Source organism: Podarcis pityusensis (assembly GCF_964106645.2).
Source record: "Podarcis pityusensis genome assembly, chromosome: 13".
Classification (NCBI taxonomy): Eukaryota; Metazoa; Chordata; class Lepidosauria; order Squamata; family Lacertidae; genus Podarcis; species Podarcis pityusensis.
Window position 1 is genome coordinate 15171763 of NC_138038.1, and position 18573 is coordinate 15190335.

The 18573-nt window shown below is 44.7% G+C and overlaps 1 protein-coding gene and 1 long non-coding RNA gene across 2 annotated transcripts in view; one reads left to right on the forward strand and one right to left on the reverse strand.

The window, feature by feature from the left end:
* Nucleotides 1-3063, reverse strand: part of LOC308460624 — a 32966-nt gene extending 29903 nt beyond the window's left edge. Inside the window, exon 1 of the long non-coding RNA XR_013978653.1 lies at nucleotides 2910-3063. This is a non-coding gene — a long non-coding RNA (uncharacterized lncRNA). The remainder of the gene's footprint in view (nucleotides 1-2909) is intronic.
* The window catches only part of ITGB3 (integrin subunit beta 3), a 55626-nt gene that overhangs the window by 16794 nt on the left and 20259 nt on the right, over nucleotides 1-18573 (forward strand). The window contains exons 2-8 of the mRNA XM_080976632.1: nucleotides 163-251; nucleotides 11344-11533; nucleotides 12873-13125; nucleotides 14154-14325; nucleotides 16382-16543; nucleotides 17781-17876; nucleotides 18403-18492. Of these exons, the coding sequence (XP_080832758.1) occupies nucleotides 163-251; nucleotides 11344-11533; nucleotides 12873-13125; nucleotides 14154-14325; nucleotides 16382-16543; nucleotides 17781-17876; nucleotides 18403-18492 (1052 nt within the window). The remainder of the gene's footprint in view (nucleotides 1-162; nucleotides 252-11343; nucleotides 11534-12872; nucleotides 13126-14153; nucleotides 14326-16381; nucleotides 16544-17780; nucleotides 17877-18402; nucleotides 18493-18573) is intronic.

Consider the following 18573-nt stretch of genomic DNA (forward strand, 5'->3'; position numbering starts at 1 on the left):
GTCACTGTGCCGCAAGCGGTGGATAAAATGGAACTATTAGCAGGGCCCCCCTTGTAGATCCATAAGCGTGGGCTGGTCATATGTAGTTTTCTTACCACCCATGGCCCATGAAAATGCTGTTTGAAACTGTGGTCCAATTCTTGTCTGCCTTTTCTTCTTCAGGTGACGATGACATCTGCACTACGCGAGGAGTAAACTCATGTCAGCAGTGCTTGGCAGTGAACCCACAATGTGCCTGGTGTTCCCAGGAGGTGAGGCAAAAACCAAGATTATACCATGTACCTTCCCCTAATTGAACTTGCAGTTCTTGGGTGTCGGCTAGATCTTGCCTGAGCTCCCTATCTATTCATTTATTTCAAGCGTTTATAACCACTGTGCCAATTCAAATTGCAATGCCCAAGATAGCTTAACATCAATAAATATGTTGTTGTTGTTGTTTAGTCGTGTCCAACTCTTCATGACCACATGGACCAGAGACACCAGGCACTCCTGTCTTCACAATAATATATATATATATATATATATATATATATATATATATATATATATATATAAAACAAAACATATTATTAAAACAATTAAGAAACAAAAAGATGAGCAGCAGATAAACAACAACGAGAGAGAGAGAGAATCCAAAGTACAGTTGTATCTTGGTTCTCAAATGTAATCCATTCCAGAAGTCCGTTCCAAAACCAAAGCGTTCCAAAACCAAGGCGCGCTTTCCCATAGAAAGTAATGCAAAATGAATTAATCCACTCCAGACCTTTAAAAACAACCTCTAAAACAGCAGTTGAACATGAATTTTACGATCTAACGAGACCATTGATCCATAAAATGAAAGCAGCAAACAAGGTACTGCAGTCACACACACAATCAATCAATCAATCAATCAGTCAATCAATAGCTGAACCGGGTTCCACAGTCACAAAAACAAAACAAAAAGAGCCACAAAAACGCAAAATAAATAGCAAAATCAGACAGACCTCAGCGTAACACTCAAAACGGAGCACGTTTGGCTTCCAAAAAAGTTCGCAAACCGGAACACTTACTTCCGGGTTTGGAGTGTTTGGGTTCCAAGTTGTTTGAGTACCAAGGCGTTTGAGAACCAAGGTGCCACTGTACATCAAAGTACCAGTCGAGCCAAAGCTGTGCTGGAACAAAAAATATTTTAAGTGGCATTGGAATGCCATCAGGAGGGGGCCCACGCAGATCTGCTGGGGCCAGGAATTGTTGCTGTCATAAAATGAACCAAGTACAAAATAAGATTAAAATACTACCTAAAAGAAACAGAACAAAACAAAACAAAGCAGCAGATCATGCAGTAATGGTCTGGGAGTTCTGGAACTATGTGCTTATTTGCTGAGATAAGCTGGATAAGTTTATATGATGACATGGAATGTTCACATTTCAAATGTCACACCCATGGCAGCGAATGGAGCCTATAGCAGTGCGATTGAACACACAGGACAAACGCAATGGGTCAGTTGCAATTCCTCTTCTAGAAGCACCAAGGAAAAGATGTGGTGGTGGAGGGGTGCGGAGACTGCTGGACAGAGATGTCAAAGAAATCTGAAGAATGTCTTGTTTTAAAATAATGAAAGCTCAATTAACAGTGGAATCCTCTTGCAGTATCTGAAGAATGTTTTTTGTGGCCGTTAACTCCCAAACAGCAAAGCTTCCTGGCTCTTTGGAAAAGAAGCAAAAGCTTTTTTTGAATATGCTCCCAGGACATTTTTAATCAACTGATGATGCATCGGAGTAGCTCGCTGTAGGCAAAGAGGGAACCACCAGATGTCTGCCCACCAAAAGCTGCAAGAGTAATCACAAGCTGCTGCATTAACTAGCTCCATCTGTGTCTTGCCCCAGAGCAAATAAGCGGCGTTGATCCATTCCATGCCATTTAAACGTATTTCCACGAACGCAAAGTTTGAAGATCACTTAGCAAGCGGTTCTCACTAATGGAGACAGGTTTTTTTTTAAAATGACACCAAATGTCCATTTGAACACATTAATTCATTTTGAATTGCTGGAGCAATATATAGTGGTGCCTCGGGTTAAGTACTTAATTCATTCCGGAGGTCTGTTCTTAACCTGAAACTGTTCTTAACCTGAAGCACCACTTTAGCTAATGGGGCTTCCTGCTGCTGCCGTGCCGCCGGAGCACGATTTCTGTCCTCATCCTGAAGCAAAGTTCTTAACCCGAGGTACTATTTCTGGGTTAGTGGAGTCTGTAACCTGAGGCGTCTGTAATCTGAAGCGTATGTAACCTGAGGTTCCACTGTATTACGTTTTGGAAGGAGCTTGTGCATTCCAAAGGCCATTCAGTGTCTTTCACTGGCAGGAACTGTTTTCCTAAGCAATTTTCCGGTCATTGAGAAGATCAGTAATGGCAGGCAAAACTTCTCCCCAGTGCAGCTTGCGATCACTACCGATCTTCCCCTCCACCGCACATCTGCAGGACAGCGTTGTTGGGTGTGTTCTGCGATGCATTCTTCTGTCCTGGAAGTGAGCCCCAGCAAGTCTGGACAATGCCCCCAGATGAACTGAGATTGGAGCACTAGAACACATCCCAGAATCCTCTGCAGCAGGGGCCGCTAGGCCAATTGACGCAGCTGGTTTGGGGTGTCACGAAAGTGCAGCAATTTTTGAGTCATTGAGTTCAACCTTCATAAATAAGTGCAAATATTACAAAATGACAGTAAGCCTCCAGTGGCTTACTTCCAAAGCAAACTCACCAGTATGCCCCCTGGCGAAGAACTAGGCTGGGAATAGCCCAGTTCCTCAGAGCGGCTGAGGAAACCCAGCCAAATGGGTGGGATATAAAGAAAATATTTATTTATTTATTTATTTATTTATTTATTTATTTATTTATTTATTTATATATATACCTCTGGTATATATTTATGTACCTCTGGTTACATATGTTTCAGGTTACATATGCTTCAGGTTACAGACTCCGCTAACCCAGAAATATTACCTCGGGTTCAGAACTTTGCTTCAGGATGAGAACAGAAATTGTGCTCCGGCGGCGTGGCAGCAGCAGGAGGCCCCATTAGCTAAAGTGGTGCTTCAGGTTAAGAACAGACCTCCGGAATGAATTAAGTACTTAACCCGAGGTTCCACTGTATAGGGATGATGATGATTTGTATATAGAAGATGATCAAATCTTCTAGCCTGTAGTCTAACCTGTAGTCTAATGTGTTGCTGCTTAGGCACAGGTATAGTCGTACTTTGGAAGTCCAACAGCTTAGTTCCCAAACGTTTTGGCTCCTGAGCATTACAAACCCTGTTCTGTGACTGTTCTGGTTTACAAACTATTTTTGGAAGCTGAACGTCCAGCGGGGCTTCCGCGGTTTCCGATTGGCTGCAGGACCTTCCTGCAGCCAATCGTAAGCCACGCTTTGGTTTTCAAACATTTTTGAAGTCGAACAGACTTCTGGAATGGATTCTGTTCGACTTCCAAGGTACGGCTGTATAGAGCCATCGAATCGTAGAGTTGGAGGGTCATCTAGTCCAACCCCCTGAAATACAGGAATCTCAACTAGGTCACACAATGCAGGTGGTTGGAATCTCTTGTAACTTGAACTTTCGCTGTGAAGTCTGCATATAATGAGCAAATGCCTTTTCCACAGAAGATGAGCCGCCTTTGCGTAGCTGAGAGGTAGACTAACCTGTGACCCTCCCAGGTGTCCTTGAACTCCAAAGCCCATTGTTCCTGACCATTGCTAACGCAGGGCATGGATGACAGAAGTTGCAGTCCAGCAACATAGGGGTGTGGTTGTCAAAAACTATCCATCACTGTTGTGTAGCGTAGGGATGGTGTGGTTGGCATGAAAATAAGTTGTTGTTGTTGTTTAGTCATTTAGTTGTGTCCTACTGTTCATGACCCCATGGACCAGATCACGCCAGACACTCCTGTCTTCCACTGCCTCCTGGTCAAACTCATGCTGGTAGCTTCGAGAACACTGTCCAACGATCTCGTCCTTTGTCATCCCTTCTCCTTGTGCCCTCCATATTTCCCAACTTCAGGGTCTTTTCCAGGGAGTCTTCTCTTCTCATGAGATGGCCAAAGTATTGGAGCCTCAGCTTCAGGATCTGTCCTTCCCGTGAGCACTCAGGGCTGATTTCCTTCAGAATGGAAAGGTTTGGTCTTATTGCAGTCCATGGGACTCTCGAGTCTCCTCCAGCACCATAATTCAAAAGCATCAATTCTTCGGCAATAAGTAGAAAGGGTTAACCGGGAAACCCAGGATCCCTCATAATTCTTGTCACAGCGATCTGAGGTGTTTGCCTCGGTTTTGTGCCTTAACAGCTCACCAGACATCCTGGCTGTTGATTACGTGATGAGATATTTGTGGGCGTGTGGCGGCTGGGCCACAAGGCCCCGTGCCAGAAATACTTGCCAGTTTTGTGTGTAATATGATGGGGAAACTTTTTTAAAAAGCAAAGTATTGGCTGGCTCAAGCCAATACGTCACCACTTTTCCCCGCTCCCACAGCTGCCTCAGCGTTTATCCCGTGTTCCTAGACAGCAGCTATGGCTACGGAGCTGTTTTGCTTACCTCTGACAAGCGTTTCCAAAAATGGCAATATTTCCCCGCCAGGCCTCGGGGTCTGTTTATTGAAGAGATGTGGCAATTAGCAAAGGAGCTGTCTCCCGCCTCTCACCAAAAGTCAGGTCCCCTGAGGTGCAAAACTTGTTAGTAGAGTAACTTCCTCACATGTTGTCTTAATTTAGCAAATGAAAGTTTCCTCCCTGGCTCCCTACGGCCCTCTATCTTCTTGTCTGCCTTATTTGAAGGAAAAAAAAACGCCCTCCTTTTGCTTCTCTCTCTCTCTCCTTCACAGAAATACATTTGCACATATTTTTCTTACCTCAGGCTGCAAAGACACTATACATTTCAAGTATACCCCTTCCCAAGAATCCTGGGAACTGTAGTTTACCTCTCTCAGGGACATAATTCCCACCAACTTTTAACAAACGACAGTTCCCATGATTCTTTTTGGGGTGTTTTTTAAGTGAGCCACTCTCTCCCAGCTGCTCACATATGGACCCCGATTATCCTCATCTGCAAAATGGGTGCAGTAATATTGCCCTGTCTTAAAGATGACACGGTCACAAGTGTGGAATGCTTCAAAGGCTATATAAGTGCGAAGTATTTCTTCTTATTACAAAGAAAAATGTTTCACACATTGTTGGGTTCCTGACCTTCACTTTAAAATTAAAGGTGGGGGAGACAGTCTGGAGGAGAAAGGGCAGTCCCATTCCTCATTGCTAGCCAGCAGTAGCAGGCAACTCCAGGAAGGAATTGTTGTGGGTAGCCAATTTTGTTCTTATCTGTCCAGCCACTGGGCAAGGAAACTATACAAGAATAACTGGCAGTTTCAGTTAACAGAAAAATGGCTAGGCAGTTGGAACACATGTGGTTTTACTTATGTCTTCCTCACTGGGCTCTTTTTTTCTCTCTGGGAAAGGTTGTGTTACCTCACCCCAAGACCAACCTTCCTGGGCTCAGCTCAGTGGCAATCACATGTGTGTGGCTGAGTTTCATGGTTGAGTTGGGCTTTTGAAACTGGATCTCCACTGTCCTAATCACGGCCGTCTTTAGCATATGCACCGCCGGGGTGTAAAGATCCGCCCAGCACCCCCAAATTTAGTTTAGCCCCCAAATTAACTCTTATTATGCTTATGTCAGACTTTTTTTAAAAATGATTTCTCTAAATGAATTTGAACTGTAAGTGATGAAATTAAAACGCAATTTGCAACGTTTTACTCGGGGGTCAGCGGCACCTTTGACACGACTAATATCATGCTGCCTCCTGCCACAGCTCAATACAATACGTAACATAATATTTTGATGTAAGAGTTAATTTCATGTGCACGGCGACGTTGAGCACGGCAAGCACCACTGTTGAGTCTGACAAGCACCGCCGCTAGCGCGGCGCATCTTTGGTAAATGAGCGCACAAAGTCGAAAGTCCTTTAGTGAAACAGTAGGTCATACCTAGGTATATATGTATTTTGTTTTTCTAGCTTGATCAGAATTATTATTTCATAACAGGTTGATAGTTAAGAGCTTAGGCGGCTTCAGTGGCGTGCGCATGGTGCCCCCCAGAATTCAGTGCCCGGCTGCCTCACACCCCTTGCACCCCTGGGTAAAGACGGCCCCGGGCCTAATCTAGCACCACACTATAATGTATGTCATTTCCCTCCCCTATAATTCCCTGGATGCGTACTCAAAGTGACGCAATGCAGATTAGTCGCAGTGGACCATTTCGCACCTATGAAGCCATAGTTTCAAACAAACAAACTGTGGTTTGATGTGCACTAGCAGTGTGTTGGTGCACCACTGCTCAAAAGTTCCCACAATGCTCTTCCCACACTCCGGTTTGCTAAAGTGTCATGGGCAAAACATGCCAGAGACTAGCTTGTTGACACCGCCTGCACCCTGTGATTATTGCTCACGGCTACTTTTGGAGGAAACAAACCACAAGCCTGGTTCGGACAGTGTGAGCAAGCCAGGCTCCGGATTGTTTTGTTAGTCAGTTGTAGCAGGATTGGGGTAAGAATGCTATGGCAGCTTTTTGTGCAGAGTGCACTAAGCACACTGCTCAGGCACCCTAAATCATAGTTTGTTTTAAGGTACAGTTAACACAATGTAAAGGGATGCGGGTGGCACTGTGGGTTAAACCACAGAGCCTAGGACTTGCTGATCAGAAGGTTGGCAGTTCGAATCCCCGCGACGGGGTGAGCTCCTGTTGCTCGGTCCCTGCTCCTGCCAACCTAGCAGTTCAAAAGCATGTCAAAGTGCAAGTAGATCAATAGGTACCACTCCAGCGGGAAGGTAAACGGCATTTCCATGCGCTCCTCTGGTTTGCCAGAAGCGGCTTAGTCATGGTGGCCACATGACCCGGAAGCTGTACACCGGCTCCCTCGGCCAATAAAGCGAGATGAGCGCCGCAACCCCAGAGTCGGCCACGACTGGACCTAATGGTCAGGGGTCCCTTTACCTTTACCTTTAACACAATGTGGGAACTGGGCTTTCATACCCAGAATCAGGCTGTGTAAACTATACCTTTAAAGCACATTTGAAACACATCCTAAAGAAAATCTGGGCACTGTGGTTTGTTAAATGTTGCTGGGGCTTGCAATTCTCTGCACCCTTAAGAAATCACAGTGCCCAGAATTATTTAAGGGAAATAAGGTGTTTCAAATTAGCTTTCCTGTTATGTACTGAAGTTCTCACCCTGGGCCAGCAGGGGGATACTGTAGATAGTTATGCAAATAAGGGATCGAAAGTGACGTTCAGTGATTGGATAGTTTTAGAAAGTTGTTACAGTAACGTTGTACTGGAGCTCTATATAAGCAGGCTGGCTGAACCCTTCAGTTCAGTTCTGTCCTGGCCTGTGAATAAACAAGAACTGTTTGAAGAATCGTTGTGTCATCTGATATGTTCAACCACAACTTAACATTTCCCACCTCATCAGTGCTTGCTGATAAGGATATCAGGCTGTATGGGGTTGATTTCCTGTGACCATTGGAAAGGACTCCTGAAATCTGCTTCTCAAGGCTCTTCTCAGAAGGTCAAAATTTCTGTCTTACCCTGGGGATTCCCCTAAGGACTGCCAGTTGGGAAGAGTTTTAGTGACCCAGCAAACGTGTCACCTTTCTAGCTGTCGAAATGGGTGGATAAAAATCTTGGGAGGGAAATGCGGTCAGTCTTTCAATGACATTCACACTTCCTACAAAATGTGTGGTTTTAACTGTTTTTGGAACAGTGCCACTCAGAGGAGGCGTGCTCCTGCGTTTGTTCTGTATCTTTACACTTAGGGTTTTTTATAATAATAATTTAAAAGCATACAAGAAAACGGCTTCCTTTCAGAAGAGGCAGACATGCCATGCATAATCACAACCCCTTTGCCTTTATAGGCTTAAGGAACGAAACCCAAACCCATATTTTTGTTTAGCTCAGGGAAAAGGTAGGCTTCAAATATAACAAGGTGTGCTAACCAGTTGTGGCAATCAAAGTCTCAGTTTAGCCCCAATCTATAACAGAAAAAAAAAAAGACCTGAGAGGGGTTTTTTTTCTCCTGGAGGAACCACAAAAATATATCGGAGTCATGTTGATCCTTTGTTTGCATTCCATTTCCTTGCCCTTCCTCCCATGGCCTCTCTGCTGCTGCTACAGAATCACCCTTATTCCTTTTTTGGTTCTCTTTTTTTCCCCCTCTTGCAGTGCTCCTGCCCCCAGCATGCCTGGAGGAAACGATAAGTTAGAGGGCTGCTTATTTCGTTTTCCGGGCAGCTTGTGCAATCGGAGTGACACCAGATTGCCCTGTATCGGCTTGAGGGGCTTATGAGTTCCACGAAAGCCGGATTTCCTGGCAGGGTTAATGGGGCCAGTTTTCAAAATGTTTGCCAGAAAACAAGGCTACCACATGTTCATGATTCATATGGATTGCTCCTATTTTGAGAGTCCCGTTCCATAATAACTGGAACCCTTACTAAGGACAGAGGTTGCCCATTTTATTTTTTATTTTTTATTTTTTGTGAAGGCTGAATTGCTCGTCTAAATAACTTTCAGCCAATGCTGAAGGGAGCACATCTTCCGCTTTAGGGAGATGTGTTTTGAGAATTAAAAGGCACCCAAAGCAGCAAAGTTTTTACTTTCCCCAAGGTTGGTTTAAATGTTTTATAAGTTTTTTTAGAATACAGTGCACATAATTATTTTACTAGCTGTATGTGCTCCCAGTGTATGTCTACCTACAGAGATCGGTTTTAAACCTAGACAGCAACTTAAAAAGCAGAGACATCACCTTGCCAACAAAGGTCCGTATAGTTAAAGCTATGGTTTTCCCAGTAGTGATGTATGGAAGTAAGAGCTGGACCATAAAGAAGGCTGATTGCCGAAGAATTGATGCTTTTGAATTCTGGTGCTGGAGGAGACTCTTGAGAGTCCCATGGACTGCAAGAAGATCAAACCTTTCCATTCTTAAGGAAATCAGCCCTGAGTGCTCACCGGAAGGACAGATCCTGAAGCTGAGGCTCCAATACTTTGGCCACCTCATGAGAAGAGAAGACTCCCTGGAAAAGAACCTGATGTTGGGAAAGATGGAGGGCACAAGGAGAAGGGGACGGCAGAGGACGAGATGGTTGGACAGTGTTCTCGAGGCTACCAGCATGAGTTTGACCAAACTGCGGAAGGCAGTGGAGGACAGGGGTGCCTGGCGTGCTCTGGTCCATGGGGTCACGAAGAGTTGGACACAACTAAATGACTAAACAACAACAACAACTGACATAGTTTCTCCCATAGAAAGTGGCATTTGTAGTTTAGTGTGAGTGTTGAGAATTATCTACTAGAGTCGCATTGCCTTCACCCCAGCTAGAGTTCTCAGAGCTCTCTTAGCTGTTAAACCAGTTTTAAAGCTGCAGTCTTATTTAAGTCCCTTTGGTAGGACTTAAACTTCCCAGTAAGCATGGCTAGGATCTGGCTGCAAATCTGGAGTGCAGAAAACTGAAGTGCTGTGTGGTTTCAGGGATAATTAGTCTTTAGAGACCTATTTTTCAAGCCCGTATTTAATAAGTAAAATCATTTTTAAAAGGCAACTAGACAGCCACAAGAAAAGCTGATCAGAAATAAGCCCAAGTCCAAGACATAAAAGCGTAATAGAACATCAAACATTAATAGTAACAATCTGATCCAATATGGAAGTCACAATAACTTTAAGATAAGCAACTTATATCAAACGAAGCAACATTCAGCAATCCATCAGAATCTAATATTAACCAGTATAATTAAACATCAGCAAACTAAACAGTTCAACCATGATAAACAATTACCAATCTATAATCATTAATAGTAACAACAAATCACAATGCATAAAATATCACACAACATACAAAACCATGTAAAAGGGTCAAATTGAGAAACAAAAATGTGCAACTTATAAAACTTTTAAAAAAAACAAAAACCATCCCTGAACTCCTCTCTTCCCAGCTCCTGCTGCTGTTCTTAAAATCATAGTCTGGGAAGGGCTAGTTGGGGCAAGACAGGTGGAAATACAATTACCTGATGAGGAACAGAAAGTCTCTTTCTGCCATACGTCCGGATTTTCCTGGACACTCCAGTATTTCCAGCTATGTCCAGAAAATTCCAGATGTATGGCAACCCTACTTTAAACCGTTTTGGCTTCCCCCTAAGACTCCTGGGAACTGTAGTTTAAGGGTGCTGAGAGTTGTTAGGAGACCCCAATTTCGCCCGCAGAACTACAATTCCCAGAGTTCCCTGAGGTTGACTGTTAAACCACTCGGGAAGCGGACTTTGTGAGGGCAATGAAGGGGGTCTTCTAACAGCTCCCAGCACCCTTGACAAACTTGGGCTTGTAACTCTTTCTCAGCCTAAACTTACCTCACATGTAGGAGCATGTAGCCCCTGCCCCCTAGGATTTTTGCTTTTCTTACTGAAATTCTTTTTTCCCCTTCCTTCTAAATTCCTTGGATGTTTTCTTTGAACAGGGACCTCCAAATTTGGTGGCAGCTCTGTTTACAAAGTTGGGAGGCTAAATTTGTACGGTCCTGTATGCTCCTTGGAAACGGGCAGGATTCAAAAGGCGACGTAATTTGAAAAAATGAATTGAAACAAAACAAAATCAGAAGCCTTCCCTTTCTTTGCAGCGTCATTTCTTGCTGTTTTCCCCTTTTAAAGCCATTCTTCATTTTATTTATTTATTTTACAGTTTTATAACCCGCCCACACCCTTTCATGCTGATCAGAAGTTCGGTGGTTCGAATCCCCGCAACGGAGTGAGCTCCCGTTGCTCTGTCCCAGCTCCTGCCAACCTAGCAGTTCGAAAGCACACCAGTGCAAGTAGATAAATAGGTACCGGTGCGGCGGGAAGGTAAATGGCCTTTTTGTGCACTCTGGTTTCCGTCACAGTGTCCCGTTGCTCCAGAAGCGGTTTAGGCCTGCTGGCCACATGACCTGGAAAGCTGTCTGTGGACAAACGCTGGCTCCCTTGGCCTGAAGCGAGATGAGCGCCACAACCCCATAGTCGCCTTTGACTGGACCTAACCATCCAGGGGTCCTTTACCTTTTTACCTTTTTTACCATATACATTTGCAACAAAGATGGCAGGAGCTGGGACAGGGGAATGGGAGCTCACTCCGTCACCGGGATTCGAACCGCTGACCTTCTGATTGGCAAGCCCAAGAGGCTCAGTGGTTTAGACGACAGCGCCACCCGCATCAGCATCACACTGGCACAAAGCCCATTTTGACTGGATTACTGTTCCTCTGTGAGAGATCTCTCCTCTTTCTCTTATGGTTGGCCTTTCTCCCTCCAACAGGGCATGCCGCCAGGATTTTCCCGCTGCGACTCGAAGGACAACCTCATTAAAAATGGCTGCATGAAAAACTTGATCGAGTATCCAGTCAGCAGCACTGAAATCCTGGAGGATAGGCAGCTCAGTGACAAAGGATCAGGAAGTGACATCACTCAGATGACTCCACAGAAGATCAGGCTCCACCTGCGGCCAGGTAAGCTGAGATACACTATTCGGTTATTGCAGTTTTAGCACATCGGTGAGCTTTTCCCAGAGGACTTCAGGGTGCTGTAAGTGGTTATCTATTAAAACTTCATCCCATACATAGATGAGAGATCAGCCATAGCACAATGGATGCCCAAGACTTATCCAGAGTTTCAAGCCATGGGGAAGAAGAGAGTTTGGGTCAGCTTATGTCTTTCTTTCTTTTTTGGTCTGGTTTTTTTTTTTTTTTTGGTATATAATTTTTATTGAATTTTTTGTTTTACAATTTAAAGTCCTCATTTTTATATCCTTAAGATATTAATGACTTCCCTTCTCCTTCCATGGTTCATTTTACATATCATAAATCCCTGCATATTTTACAAAAGCTATATCATCCAGTATTCCAATCATTACACCCATCAAAACTTGTTCACACTGCTGAATTTATCTTAACGCTGCCAGCCTTTTCAGCTGTGCACAGTTATTTCCCATATATTCAACAGACGTTTTCCAGTCTTCTTTAAATGTATGTTCTTCTTTTTCTCTTATTCTATATGTTAAGTCTGCAAGCTGCACGTATTCTGTCAACTTAAGTCGCCATTCTTCTTTGGTTGGGACCTCGCTCGTTTTCCGTTTTTGGGCTAACGAAACACGGGCTGCAGTAGTGGCATACATAAATAACCTTTTTTGAAACCTGGAGATTTCAGTCTGAATTATCCCCAACAGGAAGGACTCTGGGTTGTTGCTGTTTTTTTTGGGGGGGGGGGAGTACTTTTAATTATTTTTTTTTCCAATTCATTACGGATCATTTCCCAATACTCTTTCACAAGTCCACCACATATGGGTCAGCTTATGTCAATATGGGCCTATGTCAGCATAACAAGGTTAATTACTCAAGTATGTGGACGGAAGGGACCCGGGTGGCGCTGAGGGTTAAACTACAGAGCCTAGGACTTGCCGATCAGAAGGTCGGCGGTTCGAATCCCCGTGACAGGGTGAGCTCCTGTTGCTCGGTCCCTGCTCCTGCCAACCTAGCAGTTCGAAAGCACGTCAAAGTGCAAGTAGATAAATAGGTACCACTCCGGTGGGAAGGTAAATGGCGTTTCCGTGTGCTGCTCTGGTTCACCAGAAGCGGCTTAGTCATGCTGGCCACATGACCTGGAAGCTGTATGCTGGCTCCCTCGGCCAATAAAGCAAGATGAGCGCCGCAACCCCAGAGTCGGTCACGACTGGACCTAATGGTCAGGGGTCCCTTTACCCTTTTTTTATGTGGAAGGAAGAATGGTGAGCTGGAGTCTCCCGGGGGAAATGACCCCTCCTCACACTTTCTCCACATTTTGACTTTTCAGATGACTCCCAAACATTCACGGTGCAAGTGCGACAGGTGGAGGACTACCCTGTGGACATCTACTACCTGATGGACTTGTCCAATTCCATGAAGGATGACCTCCGCAATATCCAGAACTTGGGTACCAGGCTAGCCATAGAAATGCGCAAAGTGACCAGCAACCTGAGGATTGGCTTTGGAGCCTTTGTAGACAAACCCATGCCTCCTTACATGTACATTTCCCCTCCGGAAGCCATCAAAAACCCATGCTATGAGTAAGTTCTCTGAGCGACCCTCTGATAAATGTTCATAATCTAGAGTTTGGAAAGGTTGCCAGTTTTGTGAAGTTATTCCCGTTCCACCTTCGCTTTGAGGCATGGTAGACCTAATGAAGGTCCGCTCTTAACCTCATTTTGAAAATCAGGTGAGCTGGGGGAATGTGTGCTCCCATCCGTAGCTTAGTCAGTAAAGCCATGAGACTCTTAATCTCAGGGTTGTGGTTTTGAGCACCACCTTCGGCAAAAGATTCCTTCATTTGGGCTAGATGTCCCTTCCAGCTCTACAATTCTATGACTTCTATGATCCCACATCAAATCAGTCCCTCCCTTGCCTTCACTGCAGTTAAGAGATGCGCCAGCCCCAACGTTAACTGTTGTTAAGGCTAAATACCTGAAGGAGTGTCTCCACCGTCCAGCTCCAAGGGCCTTCTGGCAGTTCCCTCACTGCGAGAAGTGAGGTTACAGGGAACCAGGCAGAGGGCCTTCTCAGTAGTGGCGCCTGCCCTGTGGAACGCCCTCCCATCAGATGTCAAGGAAATAAACAACTATCTGATTTTTATAAGCATAGCTCCCTTTTCTTGCGAGGAATCCTATTCGGAATAAGGGAATTTCCCTTTTAAAAAGGGGAAAGTTGGCAGCTATATTTAGAAGACATCTGAAGGCAGCCCTGCTTAGGGAAGTTTCTAATGTGTGGTCTTTTGTTGTGTTTTTAATATTCTGTTAGGAGCCACCCAGAGTGGCTGGGGAGGCCCAGCCAAATGGGCGGGGTATAAGTTTTTATTATTTATATTATTATTATTATTATTATTATTATTATTATTATTTATTGATTACATGCACACTGCTGGGAGTTGGGTTAGGAAGCCTTTTGTATGTGTCTCAGCTCAAGAAAAAGTGACTGAAATGCATAATTAGAGAGCGCCCGCCCCCCCGCCTTGGGATCAATGGCTATGGTAGTTTTAATCAGGCCTCCAGGGCCCTGTTTGCCTGCCCAAAGCGACTTCTGTTTTGCCACTTCCCTTCAGCTTGAAGCCCCCAGATAACCGCTGCCTGCCAATGTTCGGATACAAGCATGTCCTGGCGCTCACAGATGAGGTAAAGCGTTTCAACGAGGAGGTGAAGAAGCAGAGCGTGTCGAGGAACCGGGATGCGCCGGAAGGCGGGTTCGATGCCATCATCCAAGCGGTTGTCTGTGATGTAAGAGCCCCCCCTTGCCGTGGGTCAAAAGGATCACTACTACTACTTCTTATTATTCAATTTATATACTGCCCTATACCCGGAGGTGTTGGGGCAGTTCAGAGAAAAGATGACAACATATATAATCAGAATAAAAACAACAACCCAATAACAGCCCCCCCCCCCCAGGAAAGAGCCACGTTTTAAAAGGGTATAGGAAGTAAAACAGATCAACCAAAGGCCTGGCTAAAAAGGAACGTTTTTGCCTGGCGCCTAAAGGTGTACAGCGGTACTTCAGGTTAAGAACTTAATTCGTTCTGGAGGTCCGTTCTTAACCTGAAACTGTTCTTAACCTGAAGCACCACTTTAGCTAATGGGGCCTCCCACTGCCGCCGCGCCGCCGCCGCCACCGCCACCGCACGATTTCTGTTCTCATCCTGAAGCAAAGTTCTTAACTCGGAAGTACTATTTCTGGGTTAGCGGAGTCTGTAACCTGAAGCGTATGTGACCCGAGGTACCACTGTATAATGAAGGCACCAGGCAAGCCTCTCTAGGGAGACCAATCCAAGGAGGAGGATAGAGAACAACTTCTTAGCAGATTGCATTTGCCTGATGTTTATTAGAGTGTGGAGGGGAAGCTAGCTGGATCTTCCAACTCAGACAGGAACCCAATATGTATTGAGCTTGCCCTGTATTGACCACCCCCCCCCCCACAATTATTCGGCACCCTGCCTGTGAAGTTAAAGCCCTAAAGCAGGGGTCAGAGCCCTTGCAACATTCCTTCAGAGGTAATCTGCCAGTGCTAGGCTGGGCCAGGATGAAAGGACGACCTCCTTCTCTTTCTTCTCTGACCCCTTTCCTTCCTCTTCCTGCTTTTGAAATTAGGATGTGGGTTGGATGGCAGTTGGGCCAAGGGCTGCAGGTTCTCCATTTGGGCTTTAAAGAGATAGCCTAGGCCAGGCAAGTCCAACTCCCCAAAGTCTGCGATCTACTCAAAGTATAAAAAGACTGGCTGTGATCTACCCCTTTTTTTTAATCGCCAAGGAACGCAATGCCTATTGCTATGCAGTGGTACCTTGGGTTACAGACGCTTCAGGTTACATAAGCTTCAAGTTACAGACTCCGCTAACCCAGAAATATTACCTCGGGTTAAGAACTTTGCTTCAGGATGAGAACAGAAATCGTGGAGCGGCGGCGCAGCAGCAGGAGGCCCCATTAGCTGAAGTGGTGCTTCGGGTTAAGAACAGTTTCAGGTTAAGAACAGACCTCCAGAACAAATTAAGTTCTTAACCCGAGGTACCACTGTACTGCCTTCCACAATCGACCTGGGACACCCCCAAGATCAATCTGTTGGACATCCCTGGCTTAGGCTAATTGATGTAGAGCAGTGGTTCCCAGTTGGTGGTCTGTGGACCCTAGGGGATCCATGTAACCCACCTGGGGGGAGGTCTGTGTCACCATTCCCATAACAAAAACTACCATGTTGTTGTTTAGTCGTTTAGTCGTGTCCGACTCTTCGTGACCCCATGGACCAGAGCACGCCAGGCACTCCTGTCTTCCACTGCCTCCCGCAGTTTGGTCAAACTCATGTCGGTAGCTTCGAGGACACTATCCAACCATCTCGTCCTCTGTCATCCCCTTCTCCTTGTGCCCTCCATCTTTCCCAACATCAGGGTCTTTTCCAGGGAGTCTTCTCTTCTCATGAGGTGGCCAAAGTACTGGAGCCTCACTTTCAGGATCTGCCCTTCCTGTGAGCACTCAGGGCTGATTTCCTTAAGAATGGATAGATTTGATCTTCTTGCAGTCCATGGGACTCTCAAGAGTCTCCTCCGGCACCATAATTCAAAAGCATTAATTCTTCAGAGATCAGCCTTCTTTATGGTCCAGCTCTCAATTCCATGCATCACTAAATGTTCAAAAGCAGGGGGTCTGTGGCTTGATTTTTGAAAAACACGGGAAGCGCAGTGCTTAACTAATCGGGAACCATTGATGTAGAAGAGTATATTCCTTTGTAGGGCTTGTTTGTGTTTGTGTCTGTCACGATGGAGACTGCAGCGCCATTTTTATTTTGCTTCAGGACAAGATTGGCTGGAGACCGGATGCCTCCCATTTGCTGGTCTTTACTACAGATGCCAAGACGCACATTGCTTTAGATGGAAGACTGGCAGGGATTGTGACGCCCAACGACGGACAGTGCCACATGGGAAGCAACAATTTATATGACGCTTCCACCACATTGGTAAGGCTGGGTGGCTGCAGCCACAAGGCCAGGATTGCAACCGCTACAGGTCATTCTGCTGTAGTTGATATGATAAATGGATTCAAAAGGAGATAGTAGGCAAATCCTAGGATATTAGAGTATATTTTACTTCCCGAGGACCAGAGACAATGTGCCTTGGAATTCCAATTGCCTGAGAAGTGCATCTGGTTGTCCATCATAGAAAAAAGATGCTAGACTAGTTAGGCCTTTGGTCTGATCCAGCAGGGCTGCTCTTAAAGTTCACAATATATTTTGCATTCCATATTTATATTTTCTGTTTTTTGGTGAGGTAAAACCCCAGAGGCCAAAAGACCACCTGTATAAGAGCTTTGATATCTATGTGGGTTAAACTCATCATCTGGGTTCTATTTCTTTTCCCCCATTTTTAAATAATTTTTTAATTAGGTTTTTTAAAAGAAATTTGTATACATATAAAACATAGCATTTTCAAATATTAAAATACAGAGTTCTTTCAAATCCTTATACTTCCCTCCCTCCCTCCATGGGTTCCTTCTTTAAGATTAAATTTACTGCATCTTTTACCTTTATCTAACTATTATATAACCATATTTATCATTAAAGCAATTCCACATTAAAAGTGTGCTATTTCTTGGTTACACTACATGTAACAGCGTGTGAGAAAGAGAGGGAGAGGTGCTGAGATCTGGCAATAGATAGGTAGGCAGGAAATAAATAGATAAGATTTGTGATGGCACTAACTTTGTTATGATGGTCACATCTTCTATTTTAACGGGCCATTGTTAGACACCTTCTCGTCCAGAGTTGTCCAAAATACCTTTTCTGATGACCCTCAGAAACATTCAAGAAAAAAAAGTCGTAAAGCCTTAAAATTTTATTTTTTGTTTCATGTGTTGTGAACATGCATCTGTTTGTTTATAAAATTGTTTAATCGTTAAATCTATTAATTGTATATTTATTTACATATAATTATAAATAATTCTGTATCTTAAATAACTTTAAATATTTTGAGAACACTTTAATTTACGATATGGAAATTTAGTTCAGCGTGTGGTCCGTCACTTCTGTGCTGAAGTACTCTTGCTTGCAGCTCAATTGGTATGAAAAGTTGGACTGTCCTTCCTATCCCAGTCCTTTGAGGGGTGAAATAGGGTGAAAATGTGTTTATCCTGTTCCCCTCACATCAGACACAAGTGGATTTTCCGTTCTCTAACTTTCTCTTCCCTCCCCCGCTAAGGATTATCCGTCCCTCGGCTTGATGACAGACAAACTCTCCCAGAAAAACATCAACTTGATTTTTGCCGTGACACAGGGCATTGTGGATCTCTACCGAGTAAGTAGACCCTTTGAAGCAACAGTTTCGTCGAGAGCATTGGGAGTAGCGGGTGGGGCTTGAATGAGGCTGTCCAAATGCTAAAATATCAGCTTGGGTGTTAACCTTTTAAGTTGTCGAAGGTGGAGCAAACAAAAGCTCTTATCGGCCTAAATATTAGCAGAATTTACTGGCAACCCTCCACTTCTGTTATGTACTGAGTTGAATAGGATCCAAAATGCAGCGGTCTGATTGGTCCTAGAACAATAGGATTCAGAATGCCGCAGTCTGATTGGTCCTAGAACAATGCAGCAGTATGACTGGTCCGCAGGAGCCACCCAATCCAGCTCCAGGTGGAAGTGAATCCGCAACCTGATTGGCCTACAGGAGAATCCCGGAATTAGCCAATCACGTGCTGCCCATTTTGTAAATAATGTATATAAAGCAGACATTCTGGGGGAACTTTCATTCCTCGCTACTATGAGCTGAATAAAGAGTATGAAATCCGCACTCGACTCCACGTATATTTCAACTTTTTTATTTTCAGAACTACAGTGAGCTGATCCCGGGCACCACTGTAGGGACCCTGTCAGCCGACTCCAGCAATGTTTTGCAGCTCATTGTGGATTCCTACGAGGTGAGTCCCTAGACCTGTGATATGCAGAAGCAAGGCAGATCCAGGTAAAATGGGCAGGTGCCAGATTTCCAGGGCCACCTC